The following is a 17,837-nucleotide window of genomic DNA, read 5'->3' on the forward strand; positions in this document are numbered from 1 at the left end:
AGTTGATTGTCCCCATGTTCCCTTCCCTCTTTTCTACCATACTCTTTTGAATAAGTTTGTAGCTTTCTAGAGAAATGTTTTCTACATTCCTTCTGGCCTTATGATTTGTGTCTAAGTGAGTCACAAGGGATAGGTTATTTGGCCTACTTACTTAACTTACAAGGTTGTAGAGGAGAAATCACTTTGTAAGTAATCAAACAACATAAGGGCAAAACAGCCCCCCAAAAAACATAAGGACAATTTAAGCGTAAAGGAGACAGAGTGCTGTACCCGGAATTAAGAAACTGAGATCAAATGCAGCCACAGACACTTTCTAGCTATGTGACCTCTTTCATCCTTAGTTTCCTCAGCTATAAAATGGGAATGAATCATGGCACCTATCTCCCAGGATTGTTGTAAGGAATAAATAGCATAATATTTGTAAAGCACTTTGCATATGCTAGATATTATTATATAAATGCCTGCTGCTACTACTGATGGTAGAGGAAAAAGAGCAAGAAAGCATTGATGTCAGATAAATATCTGTGATGTTTTAAAATTTTTTGGTCTTCTACCATATGAAATTAGGACCTAACAAATTCCTTAAATATGATTTGAGAGAACGACTAAGGGAAAGGAAATGATAGCTCATGGTGTCCCGAGGATGATATAGATTTGAGTTGGGTCATTTTTAATGAACATACTTTCTCATTTGGATGATAGGTTATTAATCCGATGGGATGGGATGCGTTTGGATTACCTGCTGAAAATGCAGCAATTGAGCAGAGTCTGCATCCACAGAGTTGGACACAAAGGTATGTATTTTTGTTTTCTGAAGTCACTACTTTATATCTCATAGTTTACTTTTGTTATCATGTAGTTCATGTTAGAAACTTACTCTTCAACCAATAGAAGAATAGTTCTAGAGATGACATGGTATAGTATAAAAAGTATAAGGAACTTAGAATCCAGAAACATGGATTAAGATCCTGACTCTAACCAAGTAGCAAGTTACTAGACTTGTCTTAGTGTGGGCTTCTCATCTGTAAGATGAAGATGATAATATTTTGTACTACCAGCCTCCTAAGATTTTTGTGGCAGTAGAGCTTTACCAAATCTTTCAGGCAGATGTGAACTAAGCTAACTAAACCAACAGAAATCTTGTGTTCTAATTCTGAAATGTGTGTATGGCTTCTCCCTTGAAGCTGTCTACAGAACAACTTTAAAATGAGGTACTTGCATGCTCATATGCCATTCCTTCCTTAAAGTGCCATTCTTTCCTTTAAGTAGTTTCAGATTTTAGGGGGGGAAATCCATGTTAGATTTTCTTCTATGGTTTCCTTCTTTCCTTCTTTCTTCTATTATATGAAATATTCTATTGTATATGAAATATAACCATTTCAGTTGACATATATAAAAATCTATAAGGTATATTTCTGTTAGAAAAATTCTATGTTATGTTTTTGTACATTTTTAAAAAAATAAATTTTCATTGATGTCTTTTATTATCATATAGTTCAAATTTCCCCTTTTTTCTCATCTTCCTCCCTCCCAGAGAACCATCCCATAGATTAAGGAATTTTTGCATATTTATTTAAACAAATTATCCTCACTTTGCTTTACAGTAATATCAAACACATGAGAGAACAGCTTGATAAACTAGGCCTTTGTTTCAGCTGGGATCGGGTAAGTTCCTTTGTTCTTACAGGATAGATTGATTTCAGTTGAATTGTTAATTGTCATATCAAAATAATGCATGTGATTATAGCTGTCATCAGTGAACTTTCCCCTCATCCCACCCTGCTCCATTTTGATAAGAAAGATTGTAAGTATTGGATGGCCACAAATCAAGAGACCAATCCAGCTTTTATTGGGGTCCTCTTAGGGGCTATGCACTCTACTGGGTTGCAGAGATGAATGAGATGGTTACTTCCCATAAAGAACTCACCATCTAATAAGGGAAAATTGAGGCAGCTAAGTTTTTTAATTTCCTGCTTAGCAGTGGTGCCTAGTGGCAAAAACTTTCTCCAAGAAATGTGTCCCTTTACAAGTTAAAACTCTTCTCTGGTGGTTTGCCTGTTCTTTTTGAAAGACTGCCTGGAGTTAGGTAAAGATGATATCTCTTCCCAGCTTTATCTTTTTGAGTGATTAAGTTCTGATTTCCCCTTTAAATTTTTTTTTCTAAGTGCTAAAGTGCAGAGCTTGACATAGTACAAGGTTTCCTCATAATAAATAACCTTTCCTTGCAAAAGACTTTCAAAAATATGTATTTAACCAGTGGATCATAGTAGGAGCTAGGGAACTGTCACTGAAGAATTTTAACATTTATGTCTAAGTGCTTGCTTTCTCTTTCTCTGTCTCTCTCTCTCTCTGACTCTCTCTGTCTCTGTCTCTGTCTCTCACTCTCTTTCTATGTCTCTCTTTGTCCCTGACTCTTCAGAGGTCACACTAGAACTGAAATGTTAGGAATGCATTTCTATAGGTAAGCCCCATTTCTGTCTTGTTCTTACTTCCCTTTTTAGTACAAATGGAACTGTGGAGAGCCCCGCACTCTGAAGCATCTTCTTATAGCTGGGATGTAGAGCCCTGAAATGAAAATGGACCCTGGTTTTAGTCTTTGTTCTGCTGCTAAGTCAGACAAATCCCTTCACCACTTTTCACCTCTCTTATTTTTTTCCATCTATTAAATGTGGGAGTTACAGTCCTAATGTTCTGTGCTTAGCCATTTGGGATATATTATTATTATTACCCCCAAAAAGCACAAAAAGCAATCATAAGTGAAAGTTCTCCTTTATCTCATGGTGGTGTGGCAGGAAATTACATGAGCCACACAACTGTAAAGTACTTTCTAAATCTTAAAGTAGGAGATTCATATTTGCTAATGAGCTGATTTCTGATGTTATCTGTTGCTTGCAGCATTGAGTGTCTCTCTATAATCTTCTTTCTTTTCTTTTTTTTTTTAAATAACCCTTACTTTACTTCCTGGAATCAATACTGTGTATTGGTTCCAAGGCAGAAGAGTGGTAAGGTCTAGGCAATGGGGGTCAAGTGACTTGCCCAGGGTCACACAGCTGGGAAGTGTCTGAGGCCAGTTTTGAACCCAGGACCTCCCATTTCTGGGCCTGATTATCAATCCACTGAGCCACCTAGCTGCCCTCTGCAACAGTCTTCTTGAAGGATGTGTTCATGCTGTGCTTGTGTGAAGTTTCTGAATAGGATATAAGCCACATCATCATCATTATTATTAATGCCCTAAACCCAGCCAAAGGATAAGGAACTCCAGAAACCCAACCTGGATCCTGGCTTCATTATCTCTATTTCATTCCTTTTAAAGAATGGTAATGAGTCCTAGATGGAGTTTTCAGGCAGTTACATTTTCTGTAACAAATAAAGTGACAAAAATTCAAATACCTTTAGGTTAGAGTTGAATTCTTTAAATATTTTAAGGCTTAGATGGTTAATCATTGAGGGTAGCTTCCCTATGAAACCAATCTCTTGGCTCTGACCCTCTGTTCATGAACTTCACATGGACACAAGCATACAAATGCTCTTTGGCTGGCTGACATGTTGAGTGTATTCAAAGTAGCATGATGTAAAGACAGTTGAACATTCTTCTTGACTACTGATGAGAGTTTTGCCCTTTTGCATGATCTTTATCTACTAAACCAAGGACTTTTTTTTTTTAACACTGAATGTGTTTATTAAACAACTTTTGGCAAATATTTTCTGATTTACTTTTTTGTGATTCAGATTCTCTCTCTCCCACCTTCCCTCCCCTCCCTGAGGCAGTAAATAGTCTGACATAAGTTATAACAGTGCTTTCATGTAGCACATATTTTCATATTCCCCATGTCATGACAGGAGACATATCACACATACAACAAAAAGCTTACAAAGGAAATAAACTGAAAGATGGCATGCTTTGATCTACAATTAGATTGAAGCAAGACCTTCTTTGACTGTGGATAATGGTTTTTATCATGGGTCCCATGTGGTTTTCTTTGGACCTCATTTTACTGATAATAGTTGATCATTATACAATATTTCTGTTAGTGTATACACTGTTACCCTGGTTCTGCTCATTTTACTTTGCAACAGTTCATATAATTCTTTCCTGATTTTTCTAAACTCATCCTATTTGTCATTTCTTGTTCAGTCATTTTCTAATTAATGGGCATCTCCTCAGTTTCCAGTTCTTTGCTACCAAAAAAAAAAAATTACTGCTAAAAATGTTTTCTACAAGTTAGATCCTTTTCTCTTATCTCTGATCCCTTTGGAATATAGACCTAGTAGTGGGATTGTTGGATCAAAAGGCCATTGCTGGGCCATAGTTTCATGGCCTTTTGGGCATGGTTTCCATATTGCTCTCCAGAATTCCTTCACCAACAATTAGGACAAGGACATTTATTAAATAATTTTAAAAAATCAACCTAATTAACACTTGGGTATAGACTTTAGAAGAAAAGCTACCTTAAAATGGTCATCAGGGAAAGCCTAATTTAAAAGCAGAGTCTTTCACCTTCTATCCTGTGAGTCACTAGTTTGAAGACTCTGCTACATTATACAGTGCAGTGAAGAGTTAGACCATATACTATCCAGGTTAAAACCTTGAGGCAGGTGACTTCCTTTCTGCAGATCTCAGTTTATTGATTTGTAACATGAAGGAGGTTGAAATAATTTTTTATTCAGCTTTATATTTATATCTCTGAAGTTGTCAACTACCATGACCAAGGATGATAGACAAATTCATTAAATTTTAAACTTTTCTGAAATGGTTTTATTTCCACATGACTTATTAAGACCATGGACAATAGAACATTGCCTAGGTGGCAAAAAAGTGATCCTTCAGATCACAATGTCTGCCACTGTGTTATTATTCATTTTTAGATATTATTTCCAGAGCTGTCAATATCACCTTGGGAGGTGGAATGGAAGGGGCAGAAAGCTCTATTTAAATGGCAGTGCTTGTAAAAATATCTTTTAAGATCAATGTAAAATGAAGTAAAACCTTTAAACTACAATTATGGCAAGAAAGAAATGTTTCTTTGTGGAACACTTACTTTATAAAATAGTTGGATATATTTGCAAGTGGGAAAGAACAGACTGTCTTTTGTTTTTAGACATTCAATATCTGTGACCTCAGTGTACATGATTTGATTTAGTATATTCAAATACAGTAGTTTGTCTATAAGCTGAGTCAATCTTGTTCTAGGATCTGAACCTGGTTCTGGGAAAACCCAGAAGGTATATATCCTTAGCTAGGAAGTTGGCTATAGTCACAAGTTTGCCCTAGGAGGCAAGGTCAGTTCTGGGAACACTCAAGGTTTTGGGTAGCCAGGCACTGAATAGGACCAGGCCTTTTGAGGAGACTCCATAATGGTATGCTGGGGATATGCCACATAATACTTAATCTGTGATTTCACCAATGTAGGGAAGTCCCAGTGAAGAAACTCCCTCTACCAAAGCATATTGGCACCATATTCAACTTTTAAGTCTTAGAGAGTTATTTGGGATAGTAAGAGGTTAAGCAACTTGTTTGGGGGTACATAATCAGTGTTAATCAGAGGTAGAACCTTCTGACTCTCAGATCTCATAGACTCTGAAGCTGACACTTCATCTATTATGTTTCTCAGTACTACTTGATTTCACTGAAAGTGTCATGAATTTTAAGGACATGAGATAACTTTTGGAACTTCAGTACACCTTTGATTTTTTTCTGGATGAATAATCGCTTTATAGTTGTTCCCTTCTTTTCCATACTTTCTCATCCAGAGCAACTCTTGTTCTCATAAATCTTCCATGAATTCAGATTATTTGGCTCAGATGAAATATCTTCACACTCTGAAAGAACTGTGGATTGTGACCTGAAACCTGTCAGCTTGTGATGTGAAACCCAGTGATACCTGGAAGATCACGGAGCATACCAGATATAGAACAGGAAAAAGAAATGTCCTGATTTTTTAAAAAGAGAGAATGCAAACTCCCTAGCTTGTGAGCTTGACTTTGATGCCCAGGAAAATTGGAGAATGGGTGATTAAACTGGTGGTTAGTGTAAAGTGATTTACAAAACAATGTATTGTATAATGTAAGCTACTATTGTTATTGTTGTTTTTGTTGAACTAGGAAAGAAAGCCATGATTTACAGAATTGGCACAATTTTGCAGGTCATACTAGACTCACTTCATTTCCTTTTTTTTGGTAGAGCTACACTAAACTGGTAAATGAAAATAATTCAATAGTTTGCCTGCCAGAGTTCTGATAAACTACCATTTGCTATTCTGTGAATAAAATAGAGAAATGTATTTCTGGAAATATATATTAGATGGATTCACAATTGATCAAATGACTATGCAAAGACATTAGTTCAGAAGGAGATCTAGTACAATGCCCCAAGGACCTAGACAAGAAGATGAAAAGTTTGCTAATAGAGGTTTGCCCTTTCTACAACTTCATGATGGTGACTATTTTTTGGAGCTAAACTTCTCCAGAAAATCCTGACAAGTCAGTCTTTGTGTTTGTCCATTTCCTATTTCTTGGTATCAAGAACTTATTTAAATGTATTGGATTGGAAATCTTGTATTTTAAGCATCTTAATGTTTACTTTTTTTTTCTTATTTGGTGTTTGCTTTCACCAGGTGATCTGACTTCTGGCTTAGTCAGTTGTCTTTGCATTGATATAAGCATCATTTGCCACACCTAGTTCCTTTTCACATTCTTCTAAAGAAAGGATTAATGATAAGGTTTTCAGTAGTTTTTGGCCTCTTTAGTTTTTTTATATTGAACCATGTTTTCTAACATCCTTTCCATTACTCTCACTCATATCCATTTTTGTATTGACGTGTCAAGGCATATACTGACTTAGTTGGAATATCTTGAAAAGTCATTTATAGAATTTCTTTACATCATCTTCCACAACAGATATTGATGCAAGCACTGCTTTTATCCTCATTATGATCTACGAGTTTATGTTTGCGTAGTGAAATAATTAAAGGCCTGGGAAATGATTTTTTATGCCTTTGGGCATAGAGTGAAAGCAGTTCCATCAACGTTGGTTTGGTTTATGAAGGAGAACCTGCAAACCATCCTTCTGTTGTGCTTCACCTTGTTCATTGACTTTGGTTTCATTTATCACAATAATATTAATCTAGACATAAACTATTTCCCCTATGAATGGGGTCAATTTATTCGTCACAGACTTTACAAATATTATCTCATTTGATCCCCACAACAGCCCTGAGAGGCAGGTGCTTTTATTATCCTCATTTTAGAGATGAGGAGACTGAGGCAGACAGAGGTTAAGTGACTGACACAGAGTAACAGAACTAATAAGTATCTGAGACCAGTTTTGAACCTAGGTCTTCCTGACTTCCAGCTCAGTACCCTATCCACTACCACATCTTAATGCCTGGACAGCTGGAAAGGGTTTCAAAGGCTGATTAGTTCAGTTCCTTCATTTTACCAGTAAGGAAACTGAGGCCTAGAGAGGCATAGTGGCTTGCCTCGAAGTTTTCCAGGTAGTGTCCTGCTGTCAGTGCTCCACAATACAGAAAACATTGATCCTAGAAAACTCAGTCCTTCTCACAGTTAGAATCTTAGCCGTGAAGCTTCTTGAACACACATGAAGTGGTGCATTTTGCTTTGAGGATTCTAAATCTATTATTAAAAATTGTTTTTTTAAAACCACCTGTTAATTTGATCATATTAGAGAACGAGTGGTATGATAGACCCCTTTTCATTATAATCAGTGTTTGAAAATCATAGATGTTGCCTGTTTCTCCTGAGAATTGCTTTTTAAAACTCTAGGACTGAAGAGCAGTACTGATAGGGTTTCAGAAAATGGTTTCAAAGAATCTATTGTCAGGAACTGAGGCTGTGGTTACCTTGGCAACAGGTAACACACACTCCATGTTTTGGACTCTCGATCTTGCAGCTCTTCACTGAGGTTAAACAGGGTTTGTTTGTCACACAAATACAATGAGAAAATAAATTTTCCTCCACTATTTCCTCTTTTTTGGTTGAGAATGGAAGAGAAAAACAAAGACATATGTGGGTGTTCATGTATATATGTTATAAAACATATGTGTACAGATTTTATAGGTATAGACATACACGTAGAAATACATTCATGAAAAAGTAACATTAAAAAAGCTTCGTGTGTGTTTGTATGTATATATAGATATTCAAATGATCAGCTTGGGAAATCTACTGGCATGCATCCATTAAGGGGATCACAACTTATTCAAGCCACAGAATAAGTCTGAGGGAGGTGCCTGAAGCCTTTTGAGGTTAAGTGACTTGCCTGGGATCATACAATTAGTACAGTCATTAGTGGGGTTTGAATCTAGGGTTTCCATACTCCAAACTTACCACTACTAAGCTACACTAACATATATGTATTCTTTGTTTTAAAGTGGGAACTTGGTAGAACTTCCTTATAAATAAGAAATTCAATGGTGTTGGTGATGGTAGATGAATACTTTACCTTTCAAGACTGTAATAGGAAAAGGACCTGATATAATTATGTCTCTGTACTTCTTTATGGAATATTCTGTATCAAGCAGATATTTAGGAAATACTTGGTTACTTAAGAAGCTTGACTTAAATTCACTACTTGCTTTTGATAGTATTTGACATCATTAAGGATCTTCAAAAGAAAGTCTCACAAACTGAAAGTGCTGCCAGAATTCCAGAAACATCGAGTACAACAGCAGCATTATTGGAATGGCCTTCTAAGGGAGGATGTGAATTCTGGTATATGAGCTTAAAATCCTACTCAATCACATTAACCCAGACTCCAACCCTCCTACCACTCAACTATCAGTTTTTCATATTTAAATATTTTCTCCATTCCTTTTTTGTTTTATCATAAATAACTTTAAGTGCATATTTTCTCCAATATATTTAATATTGGAATGACTCAGACAAGACTGAGAAGTTACTTTTGGTGAAAAGAAGGAAAGATTTTGGGAAAATGTTATAGTTGTCTTAATGTGTGAACAAACATTTATTAAGGGCCATCTATGTTTGAGACACTGGCCTAGGCATAGAAAAGAGTTTCAAATTGTTTTGCCTGTCTCCAAAAGCAAAAGTAGGAGCAGTGGATAGACATTGAGTCACATTCAGGATTAATATAAAAAACCAAACATACTTCCCAGCTATTAGAGGCAGCCCAAAGTAGAATGGACCATAGAAGGTTTGGGTTTCCACTGCCCAGGGATAATAATCACACTTACTGCACAATGATGTTGTGAGGACCAAATGATCTAATATCTGTAAAATGCTTAGTCCAGTGCCTGGCATGTAGTAGGTGCTGAATAAAAGCTCATTCCTTATCCTCTTCCTTTTCATTTCTTCCTTCCCACCCCCATTATCTCCTCCTTTGAGGTAGATGATCACTTGTTTGATATGTTGTAAAGAAGGTCCTTTTTCAAGTATGGGTTGCTCTAGGTCACTTCAGAGGTTCCTTCCTATGCTAAACTTCTGTTATTCTGTGAGATCCTATTTTACTTCCAGGATAATCACTATTCCCACTTAGAATCATAGATTTAAGTCTATAAGGAATGTTAGATAGTCAACTAGGTGACATAGTGGAGAGAGAGCCAGACTTGGAGTCGAGGAGATCTGAATTTGAATCCTACTTCAGACATTTATTAGCTGTGGCAAGTCCTTAAACTCTAACAGCCTTGTCTTCTTCATCTGTAAAATGGAAATATTAATAGCATCTACCTCCCAGGTATGTTGTGAGGATCCAATGAGATAATATTTATAGAGCACTTAACCCAATGCTTGGCATGTAGCAGCTGCTTAATACATGCTTCTTTTCTTTTTTTCTTCCTTCTTTCTATCTTCTTCCAGGTTATGTAGGACTATCACAGAGCCACATTTCCATGGTCAGTAGCACTAGCTCCCTAAACTCCTGATCTTGCCTGCTTGGTCCTATAGCTTTAGCCAGAGAGAAGTCCTTGTTGAAAGAGGGATTCAAGCAGATTGGCAGAGAAGAGGATGGTTGGTGGAAGATGGATTTTTTGGGGACTTAATATCTGTGTTCTATGTTGGAAGTGGAGCAAAGGAATTGAGTGGCTGAACAAGGGCTGGAGTGTTTCTGCAGCTGTTCATCAAGGATGGTGGCTAGTCATGGAAGTGACACAAGCATTTACATACTCTTGGCATTTCCATCAGCCTTACTTCCTGCCTCCTCCCTCAGTGTTAGCTCACACTGAAGGCTTTGAGTCTTCACTATAACACACTGACCTATAAATAAGTAGTGGCTAAAAGAGTTGTGTCCTGGGTTGTGTCCCAGGCACTCACCTCCCTGGCAACCCCCTGAGTTCTGGCTTTGGCATAAGTCAGCGGCACTTAATTAATTTCACTTTCCCATTTGGCTGATGGAAAGAAAGAAAGAAATAACACCTGCAAAGATACTCACTGGCTGTAGAATCAGATTTCTTGAATTGTGAGAAATTCTTTTAGGAAGATTGGATTAGAGTTTCACTGCCCTGTGACTCATGAGTGTCCCATTATTACACTGTAAGCATCATTTGTCAACTCTCCTAATCTCTCCCCCCCTTAAGTAGAGATGGCGATTCTAGTTCAATAAGATTTATATAATCCTTTGAATACCCAGAATTTGTATTTCAGCTGTGCCAGATTTACAAGGAGAAGTATATATAACATAGACCCTTCTTCCATGGTCTAGCTTGAAGGAGGTCATTGAGACCTTTATAAAGGGAGAATGTTGTGGGAGATTTGATGAGGGACAGATCAATTTTTTTTAACCTCCTTCCTTCTGTCCTAGAATTAAAACTTAGTATTGATTCCAAGGCAGAGTAAGGGCTAGGCAATTGGGTTTAAATGATTTGCTCAGGATCACACTGCTAGGAAGTGTCCAAGGCCAAACTTGAGTCCATATCCTCCTGATTTCTGATTCCCTATCCACTGAGCTACCAAGCTACCCAATGGACAGATCATTTTTCATCTGGGAGGAGGAGGGAATAAAGGGAAGGTATCAGCCACTCCCCAGCCATTAAACATATAATTTGTTTCCAACTTTTTGTTGTTTCCAACAAATACAATTGTTTTGAATATTTTATGTTTGTTTGTCTAAGTTAGGCCTTGAAACAAAAAAGGAACTTTTTTTTAATCCATAAATTGCATCAACACAGCAGATAAACATTAACTCCACAAAACAAATGTATTCCCTGAAGATAGTTAAGCCAAACAAGACAAAGGAATGATTGCATGAAATGATGGGATCGGGGTTGGATCTAAGATTTCATTGCCATGGAGAGCTCCAAATTGAGGAAATTCCCTTTGCCAGCAACACAGGTCAGTATTTTCTGTGTATAGTCTTAGAAAGTTGCCTAAGGGGGCAGATGGGTAGTTCAGTGGATTGAGAGCCAGGCCTAGAGATGGGAGGTCCTAGGTCCAAATCTGGTCTCAGACACTTCCCAGCTATGTGATCCTGGGCAAGTCACTTGCCCCCCATTGCCTAGTCTTTACCACTCCTCTGCCTTGGAACCAATACCCAGTATTGATTCCAAGAAGGAAGGTAAGGGTTTAAAAAAAAAGAGAAAGTTGCCTAGAACACTGAGACATTAAGTGGCTAGCTTATCTTCCTGTGGTGTTAAAGGTGGATCTTGAATCTGGGCTAGCTCTCCACCCACTGTACCATCCTCCCTCTCACCTACACTTGTAATTTACTATTTGTTAAAAGAAAGAAAGCTTCCATACTTTAACTATAAGAAGGTACCATCAAGGTCACCCACAGTAATTAACCTGAATGTTGTTCCCTTATCTTCAGATTTGGAATCAGTATATAAATTATTCTTTTGGATTTGCTTTCTTCATTATATATCAGTTACCTCATATAATTGTTCCCATATTTCTTTGAATTTTTTATATTTGTAATTCCTTAAAGCACAGTAACATTCCATTATATCAGTTTGCCACAATTTGCTCAACCATCCCCTTTCAAGCATATAATTTGTTTCCAACTTTTTGCTATTTCCAACAAATAGGATTATTTTGAATACTTTGGTACAGTTAGATCTTTTTTTCCCAGCAAATAATCTACTTTTTATATAAACATAATAAAGGGTCATCTGTATAAACAAATACATGACTTTTCTTATGTGACTCCATATTACATTCCAAACTATGAAAATAGTTCATGAGGCACAAGTTAAGATACTTGTTTTCTGACAATCCTATTAGCATTTGATTTTTCCTTTGTCATCTGTATTATGTGTCTTACATTTGCATTTATAATTATTTTTGAAAACTTTGTTGTTGATATTTTTGTTTGTTTTTTTTTGAAACTTCCTGTCACACATGCACACATACACACACACACCCTCTTATCTATTAGGAAATGGCTTTCACTCTAATAATATCAGTTCCCTTTGGAACTGTCAAATATATTAGAAATGCTTAATCAAAAGTTTCCCTGGCCCCTAATCTGTATCTTTTCTAATTCTCGATATTCTGCTCGTTTGTGCAAAATCTCCTTATTTTTATATAATAAAAATAATTTACTTTGCCTTTTATAATTACCACTTTTGCTTGATAGATGATAACTTTTCTCTTCTCAGTTACACAACAGATAATCCTTAGACTATTTAGCCATTTGGAATTTATATTGTATGAATCCAGTCTAAACCTGTTTTCTACCATACTGCTATCTAGTTTTCCCAATAGTTTTGCCAAGTAATGAGTTCCTTTAACTTGTTTATGGGCTTATTGAAACTAGGTTTCAATGCATGTTTGCTTCCAAATGTTACAGATCTAATCCCATTGATCTATTTCCCCATATTTATTTATTTATTGTACCCCTACCTTACACTTTAGAATCAATACTATGTATTGGTTCCAAGGCAAAAGAGTGGTAAGGGCTAGGCAATGGGAGTTAAGTGACTTGTCTGAGGTCACACAGCTGGGAAGTGTCTGAGCCAGATTTTGAACCTAGGACCTACCATCTCTAGACCTGGCTCTCAATCCATTGAGTTATCTAGTTGCCCCTACTTTTCCATATTTAATCTAGTACCAGATGGCTTTGGTAATAATGATTATTTTATAATTTAAGATCTGGTAATTCCATTCACCCTTCTATAACTTAAAAAAAAATTCCCATTATGTTTCTGAAGGTTTTTCCCCTCCTTTCCCTCCACTACATGAATTTTGCTGTTATTTGTCTAATTTTATCAAGTATCCTAGTGATAATTTGACTGATAAAATTAAAATCTGTATATTAATGTGGTATTCTTAACTTTTCTATATTGACTTGTCCCAGTTACAGACACCCAATTATATAGTCTGTTTGGCAAAAAATGCTTTGTTTTTATATCGTAAGCTCGGTTTTTCCCCCCCCCAATATGTTAAGTCCTACATGTTTAATGTATTTACTGTTATTTTGAATGATACTTCTCTATTTTCCTGATTTTTTGTTAGTATTATGTAGAATTAAAGATTTTTTACGTTAATTCTGTTCTCTGCTATTTTGCTAAAGTTATTTATTTTCTTCTATTTTGAACATCCTTCAGTTTCTGAAATAAATCCAAATTAGTCGTTTTGACTATGTTTTGGGATATATTACCCTAGTGTTTTTTTGCCATAATTTTATTTAAAATTATTGCTTCAATATTCATTAATGATTTTGGTCTATAATTCTATTTATCTGCTTTTTCTTTCTGTAATTTGGGAATCCGTACCATATTTGTTTCAAAAAAGGTTGGTAGAATGCCTCTTCTCTGTTTTTGAAGATTATTTATATAGTATGGACATTATTTGTTCTTTAAATATTTGATAGAATTTATTTCTAAATCCATCTGGTCCTAAGAATTTTCCCTTCAGTTCATTTATGACTTGCTTTGTTTTTCTTACTAAGATTATGTTGTTTAAACTATCAGTTTCTTGTTTTATTCTTTCTATATTTTGTGCTTTTGTAGATACTTTTTATTTCAATTACATTTCAGTTTTATTAGCATATAATTAGGCATAATTTTTCCATTTTTTACTTTGTTTATTGTAATTTCTTCCTCTCATTTTGAATTTTAGTCATCTGGTTTTCCTCCTTAAATATCAAATTAGCTAATAGTTTAATGGTCTTTTAAAAAATAACTGATTTAGGGGGCAGCTGGGTAGCTCAGTGGATTGAGAGTCAGGTCTAGAGAATGAGAGGTCCTAGGTTCAAATGTGGCCTCAGACACTTCCCAGCCATGTGACCCTGGGCAAGTCACTTAACCCCCATTACCTATCCCTTACCACTCTTCTGCCTTGGAGCCAATACACAGTATTGACTCCAAGACAGAAGGTAAGGGTTTTAGAAAAAAAAAATAACTGATTTATTTATCCAGTTTTTAAAAATGCTATTTATTTTTCCTTTAATTTTTAATTTCCCCCTTTCTTACTTGTTTAAAGATCATTTTTTGAGATTCTAAATGTTCTTAAGCTACATGATCAATTTGTTAATTTTTGATTTTTCTTTTTGTTAATGTAAGCATTCATGCATATATTTTTTCCTGTAAGGACTGCTTTCAATATTTACCATTGATTTACCATAGATTTTACTATTCTGCATGACTATTATCATTCTATTTTGTGTAATTTAAGCTATTTATACAATATCATTTTTAGTTCATATATTACTTTTTTGTTAATTATTTTTACTGTAATGAATTATAGATATTTTAATCTTTCTGCCTTTTTGTATTTATTCCTGAGCTCTTTGTGCTCTAAATCAATGTAATTAGTTTTTGCACGTTTCTTGTGTGCCCCTGAACTAAGGATACTACCTAAGATTTCCATCTATTTCTCTGTATAATTTATCTATCAAATTCAGTTTTTCCAACATTTTATTCATCTATAATTTCCTTTCTTAAATTCTTCTGATACATTTGTTGAGTTTTGAAAAAGGAATGTTGAAGTCTCCTATTATCAGCGACTTGCCATCTGAGTGTTTTTTCATATCAGCCTTTCCTTTCAGTACTTAGTTACTTTGCTGTATGATGCATCTATATTTAGCTTCTATGTAGCTTTTTTTTTTTAAGCCAGACTCATGATTATGATTTGGCTTGCATAAGGAACTTTCAGTAAGGAAACTCCTTTCTTCTTTAGTTTGGCAGCTACTCTACAGCCTATTGTTTTAAGATTTCCTGGGCAACACAGCCAGCATATGCCAAAGTGAACCTTGGAGACCAGAGCTTCCTGACTCTGAGGACAGTTCTATTCCTTCCTTCTTTCCTCCTTCCCTACCTTCCTTCCTTCCTTCCTTCATTCCTCCCTCCCTTCCTTCCTTCCTTCCTTCCTTCCTTCCTTCCTTCCTTCCTTCCTTCCTTCCTTCCTTCCTTCCTGCCTTCCTTCTTTCATTCCTTCCTTCCTTCTTTCCTCCCTCCCTCCCTCCCTCCCTCCCTCCCTCCCTCCCTCGCTTCCTTCCTTCCTTTTCTTTTTTTCTTTCTTTCCCTTACCTTCCATTTTAGAATCAATACTGTGTATTGGTTCCAAGGCAGAAGAAGAAGAAGAAGTAACAGCTAGGCAATAAGGGTTAAGTGACTTGCCAAGAGTCATACAGCTAGGAAGAATCTGAGTCTGGATCTGAACCCAGTACCTTCCATCTCTAGGCCTGGCTCTTAATTTACTAAGCCAAGGATAGTTCTATTTATACAATACCATGAGTATTTAATGTTAAAGTGCCATCAACCATTGTCATAGTGTTTTATTGTTTTTGATGCCTTTAAACATAACTTTTTTTATGTTTAAACAAAAAGTTTTCCTTTTTGTGTCTTTTAATATTGTCTATTTTGACTTCTTCGAAATTAAGCTTGTAGTTCCTGACTTTGGAGATTCAACTGAAGTAACATAAGGCTTAATGCCTCTGATGTCCAAACTTCATTAGTGATTGTGTTTTAGGTACCTTTCCTGGGAGCCCAATAACTGATGAATTCTAATCCTGAGCTTTCTTCTTTGCTCTTATTGAGATGGCTTGTCACAACCAGTTGTGCTTCTTTGTCTTCTAGTTTCTTTTTCTCTTTACAGAGAAATTCTTTTTTCATACTTTGTTTTATCCCCTAATAATTATTCATCTTATTGGGACTTACTCCATTTTAGTATATATGTTTGGTGCATTTGTTCCTCTTTTGAAATGATATGGGTAAAGGGAGGTTAGTCATAACCATTCACTCATTCAGCCAACTTAGCACTTCAGAAGGAAGAAACTCAAGAGATAAAGATGGAAGAGGTCACAGGAGTAGGGAAGAGAGGAAAGGCAGCAGTAGAGAGTTGGGGGAAGAAGCAGAGAATATTATTGTTGCCTAAAATACAATAACTATAAACTAAAATATAAGTGTAAATGTTGACTAAAATATAAATCACATAAAACGGGTGAAGGATTATGAGATAAGGCATTGTGAAGGTCTTGGAATACACAAATCAGGAATTTATACTTTATTCAGTGGGAAAGAACATTTGAAGGTTTTAGAGAAGAGGAGTGATGATTCAATCAGTGTATTAGGAAAGCTATTCAGGCAGCAGTGTGAAGGATGGCTTGGAGAGGTGATTATCTGAAGGTAGAAAGACTGATTTGGAGGCTATGACAACAATCTAGTTGAAAAAGGATGAAGTCTTTAAAAGTAGCTATAGTGAGAATTTAGAGGAAGGAAGGAATTTGAGAGTGTCAAGGTAGAATTGATGGCCTCCAGTAACTCATTTGGTGGGGGGAAAGTCAAAGATAGAATATGGGGGTTTGAGTTCAGGTGATTGTGATTGCATTGAAAGAAATAGAGAAATTAAGAGAAGGAAGTTTTTTTGTTTGTTTGTTTGTTTTTAATTTTCAGGAGGTAGAAAGATATCTTAGATATGTTGCGTTTGGAATGCTGGTGAAACATCCAAGTAAATATTAGGAATTAGAAATACTATATTATAACCTTGGGGAGAAGCTAGGGATGGAAATAAAAATTTGGGAGTTATTTGGGTAGTGGTAATAAGTTAAACTTATTAAGTTTAAGAAAATAAGATTGTCAAGAAAGATAATATAAATGCTAAGAGAAGACTAATACAAAAATCTTGGGGGACATCCACATTTAAGGGGTGGGATGTGAGGGAAGAGACAACAAAAGCAATATATATATAGCTGAATGGGGTCTCAGAAACCATTTTTTTTCCAACCCCATCAATTTTACAGATGAGGAAACTGAAATCCAAGAATGTTTAAGTAATTTGCCTAATATCACATAGGTACTAAGTGTCAGGTAAAATTTTAACCTATGCCTTCTTACTCTAAAATTAGTGCTCTTTTTTCTGAAGAGTTATTAGAGAAAACAAAAGAAAACCATGAAAGTACAGTGTCAAGAAAACCATTGGAGAAGAGACTATTAAGAGAGAGAGGGTGGTCTGTAGTGTCAGAAGGCCCAGAAAATTCAAGGAGCTTGAGAAGAAGAAAACCAAAAAGGCTACTAGATTAGTAATATGGAGGCCTTCACTAACTATGGAGAGAACCATTTCAGCATAATGGTAAGAGTAGAAGTCAGCATGCAATGAGTTAAAGATTAAGTGAGTCATGAAGAAGAAGTATCAAATACAAATTTGGCTGTGAAAGAGAAGGAAGAGAAAAAGTTTGTAAGGATAAATTTTGGGTTGTGACCTAGTCTAAATTATTTTTGGTCACCAGGGAATATCCCAAATAAAATACCCAAGTCATATATTTTTTTAAATTTATGGTGGTTTAATTAATATATAGGGAAGGAATTAAGGAGAAGGCAGAGGGAAAAGGTGTAGGATTTCTCCCGTCTGGCCTGTGCCAGGGGGAGTTTAAATTCCTCCTCCACAAGGTCCCTGAAGAAGATTAGTGGCTTTTTAAGAGGATAATG

At 35.9% G+C, this 17,837-nt stretch overlaps 1 protein-coding gene across 3 annotated transcripts in view; it reads left to right on the forward strand.

The window, feature by feature from the left end:
- The window catches only part of LARS2 (leucyl-tRNA synthetase 2, mitochondrial), a 207,372-nt gene that overhangs the window by 44,608 nt on the left and 144,927 nt on the right, over positions 1-17,837 (forward strand). For all 3 annotated transcript variants that reach the window (XM_001379440.3, XM_016426424.2, XM_056800229.1), the window contains 2 exons: positions 703-794; positions 1,605-1,665. In XM_001379440.3, the coding sequence (XP_001379477.1) occupies positions 703-794; positions 1,605-1,665 (153 nt within the window). The remainder of the gene's footprint in view (positions 1-702; positions 795-1,604; positions 1,666-17,837) is intronic.

The sequence above is a fragment of the Monodelphis domestica genome, chromosome 5, assembly GCF_027887165.1.
Source record: "Monodelphis domestica isolate mMonDom1 chromosome 5, mMonDom1.pri, whole genome shotgun sequence".
NCBI lineage: Eukaryota > Metazoa > Chordata > Mammalia > Didelphimorphia > Didelphidae > Monodelphis > Monodelphis domestica.